General features: G+C 48.5%; 1 protein-coding gene across 1 annotated transcript in view; it reads left to right on the forward strand.

Annotated features, from left to right (window-relative positions):
- Positions 1 to 1606: 1606 nt before the first annotated feature.
- Positions 1607 to 3573, forward strand: part of TMPO (thymopoietin) — a 19938-nt gene continuing 17971 nt past the window's right edge. The window contains exon 1 of the mRNA XM_006888500.1: positions 1607 to 1885. Coding sequence (XP_006888562.1) covers positions 1607 to 1885 — 279 coding nt within the window. The remainder of the gene's footprint in view (positions 1886 to 3573) is intronic.

The following is a 3573-nucleotide window of genomic DNA, read 5'->3' on the forward strand; positions in this document are numbered from 1 at the left end:
TTATTCTCATGCTTAATTTGGTGGCTTAAATGTATAGTTTTAAGAAAACAAGACTGCCTCTAGGAAAAGAATCCTATTTGCAGTAAATAATGTTTCCTCAATTTGAGCAAAATAAGATGGGACTTAATTCACACAAAACTTTGCGTGACCGGTTTAACTTAAACAAGCATGAAAAAATAATTAAAATAGGCCAGCTTTAAAAAGTATGCGTATAAAGCAGTTTAGAAAGCACCGTGTGGAGGTCAAATGGGAGAACGATGACACCTTGACATGTATTTAGGGGTTTTATTCACGGCAAAAAGAACGATCTTGAGGTTTCACATATTCCACAGAGTGCCGAGTATTTTTACCTTCCATGGTGTTTTCTGGAAGGTATCTTAATTGGTAGTAAATTCCTGACCTTCTGGCGGGTTTTAATTTGGCTCAGTCTGATTCTGATTAGGGTCATTAGGGTTAGATTAGGCTTAATCAAAATTGAAATCTACTATGTATGCACCTTGTCAATTGCATTAAATTGCCAACTGGGAAGCCCTTACATGCTTTGTTGTATTTCACTGTATTGTTAAACGTGAGTTGGGGTAAAATACTTTTGGAGGCAAGCATCCGAGAGACCGTTCTCTACAAAAACATAGGCATGTGTCTTGCACCCACTGACCAAATGCAATTTAGAAATGCCTCAACCTTTAAGCTAAGAAGGGAATGGAAAATTTTAACAGTAAAATTGTCACAAACTCAAAAACCTTTTTAAAAAATGCTCAGTATTAGAGGTCTGGACGTTGAATTTCGGGAACAAAAGCGTTGGCAAGCAGTAAAAGGGGGGTTCAGTCGATACCGTCGCGCCTTGTACCCCAAATAAATCATAGAAGCGCTTACAAACATGCCTCGTTTCCTTCCCCCCCCCCCCGGGGGGTTATCGTTTTGGGGGAAAAAAAATCTGAGGTCGTTTATGGGTGAACCAGTGTCCTGAACTGAGAAAGGCCCAGCAGAGGGTCCTCACTAATGAAATGAAATTCAGGTCGTTTGGAGGCGATCGACCCCACCGAGGAAAGCGTCTTCCCAATCAGGGGAAGAAAAAGGAAACTGCGTACAAAAAAAACCCCTAAACCCACTAGAAGGAGTCTCTTATCGGAGTGTAAGGGAAGGGTGGAGAAAAGGGAAACAAACGGGCCGAGCGGCTCCGCCAAGGCTGCGCCTCCCGCCCGAGCGCCTTTTAAACTGCGTTTCTACACCCTTTCGCACCGCGCCGCGGCTAATGGAACCCGCGCGAGCCGCCCCGCCAATCACCGCCGCGCTTCCTCCGGGCGCCGGCCAATGGCGGCGCGTGTTGTTGAGGCGTGGGCGAAGCAGGGTGCTCTCCGCTCGCTCGTAGTGTGTGGGCAGGGGTTGGTGTCTCGTTCTATTTTGGCCGTACTTCCATCGTAGTTCTGCTCTGGGGGCTTTGTGTGGGGGTCTGGCTTCGCTTCGTGCCCAGGAGTTTTGGCTGTGCCCCCTACCTGGCGGGAGCCGGGAGGGCTCGAAGGAGGCAGCGCGGCCCCCGGGGAGCGGAGAGCGAGCCGGCGTGAGCGGCGGGTCGTGAAGGCTGCGGGGAAGGGGATTTGCCGCGAAGATGCCCGAGTTCCTGGAAGACCCCTCGGTGTTGACGAAAGAGAAGTTGAAGAGTGAGTTGATCGCCAACAATGTGACGCTCCCGACCGGAGAGCAGCGCAAAGACGTGTACGTGCAGCTCTACCTGCAGCACCTTACGGCGCGCAACCGGCCGCCGCTGGCCGCCAGCGTCAACAGCAAGGGGCCCCCTGACTTCTCCAGCGACGAGGAGCGTGAGCCCACCCCGGTCTTCGGCTCCGGGGTCGCCGCCGCGGGCCGGGGCCGCGCCTCCGTCGGCAGGGTAAGGACGCCCGCGCTGCCTGGCCCCGCGCCCCTCGGGTCCACAAAGGCGGGCAGTTGGCGGTTGTCGCGCGCTCGCCCGCCTCCCTCCCTTTCCTCCCGGGCTTCCCTTCGGGCCTCCCCGGCGACGGGGGGGTGGGGGCGCCTCGTCTCCCAGCTCGATGTGTGCTGGCTGCGGCCTCGGGTTCCTCGGCGGCGGGGCTGCAGGCGTAGCGCAGGGCGGGCGCCGGGGCGGCGCGTCCCGAAGTTGGACGCCCGCAAGTTTGTGTGTTTGCGCTGGTTCGTTTGCACCGGGGCTCCCCCGGTGTTTCTTGAACGCCGGCCCCCCGGAGTGGATTAATTAGACCGGACTCCGTGCGCTTTTCAAAAGCTTGCGGGGATCAGCCCTAGAACGCGATAGGTTACCTTCCGGCCTTTTCCCGCTTTGTGCACCGAAGGGACGAGGAGCAGTTGCAGAGCGCTCCCTGGAGGGCAATCTGGGACATACTCGTTTCTCCCCCGAAATTTGAAATGGACAACTTCCCGCCTTTTTTATATTTGTCACTTTTGGAGGGCTTTTTGAACCGTTTACATTTTTGTTTGTCTTACTCTCAGCCACACATCATCCTGCGGGCAGGGGGGGGGCTTTACATTAAAGGGAGCATTTACAAATTTTTAAGGGTTTACTTAAAAATGCGTTTTTTAAAGAGTTAACTCATAAACGTTCAAATATTGGAAAATTTTAATAGAAGTCTTTATTTGCTAAATATTTCATGAGAGAAGGAAAGACTTAAGAATACGAAAAATGTTGATTGCATGGCATTCTTTTTTTTTTCCCCCCCCCCAATTGCATGACATTCTTATATGGCAGCTTTGGGAGAGTGCCGAATCCTAACCAAGCCTTGATTCTCGATAAAGCGTAAACTTCCATCAAAAGCATGTTCTGAGAATAGGTTTTGTTCTGTATATTGTTACCTATTTGTTGGTTTGAAGCAGCCACATTACTAGATGGCAGGTTCTAAGAGAATGTAGTTAAGATTCTTTGGAAGATACAGACTGGGAAGCTAGGAATTGTTGCTACTAGTTATGCAGGATAAGGCAAGATTGTTTCTCTATCTTCCAGAGTTATAACTCTCCATGTTCAGTTTTACTTTTAGCAAATCTTTGTTTTTCTTGATTATTCAGTTGGAGAAGAAAGCCGAAATACGTGGGGAAACCTGGTCTTTAGAGAAATTGGAAATGTTTGAAAGAGTCGATTCTAGGCACATGTTGGTGCCAGATTGTTGAATGTTCAGTAAATAAATGAGAAGCCAACTTCATCTTCCTGATCACTTGTGTTTGTGGGTGTGAAGAAAACCACTTTACCCTTCCATGCTAAACAAGTTTTCTTTTTCGGGGAAAGCATATCCCATGCTCATTTTCCTCTCTTGAAAAATAAAGAGTAATATTTACATTTTTTTAAGTAATTTGAAGCTGCATACTTTAAAAGCCTGTATTGATCTGTGCACCTCTATTACTGAGTCATGGTATTTTTTTATTATATGTCTTACAGCAATTGTTCTGTTATTTTGGTTTTTATTGTGTTTTCCCCCCTTCCACTCTGTAGAATAGAATGTCTCATTGTACCTGCTGTTTGGGAAATGAGAAGATCTGTATATATGTTCAATAATCCAACTTTTTTGAGCGCCTGCTTGCAATTTACTTGATGAT

Source organism: Elephantulus edwardii, unplaced genomic scaffold (genome assembly GCF_000299155.1).
Source record: "Elephantulus edwardii isolate Elephantulus edwardi_28Jun2011 unplaced genomic scaffold, EleEdw1.0 scaffold00068, whole genome shotgun sequence".
NCBI classification, from domain to species: domain Eukaryota; kingdom Metazoa; phylum Chordata; class Mammalia; order Macroscelidea; family Macroscelididae; genus Elephantulus; species Elephantulus edwardii.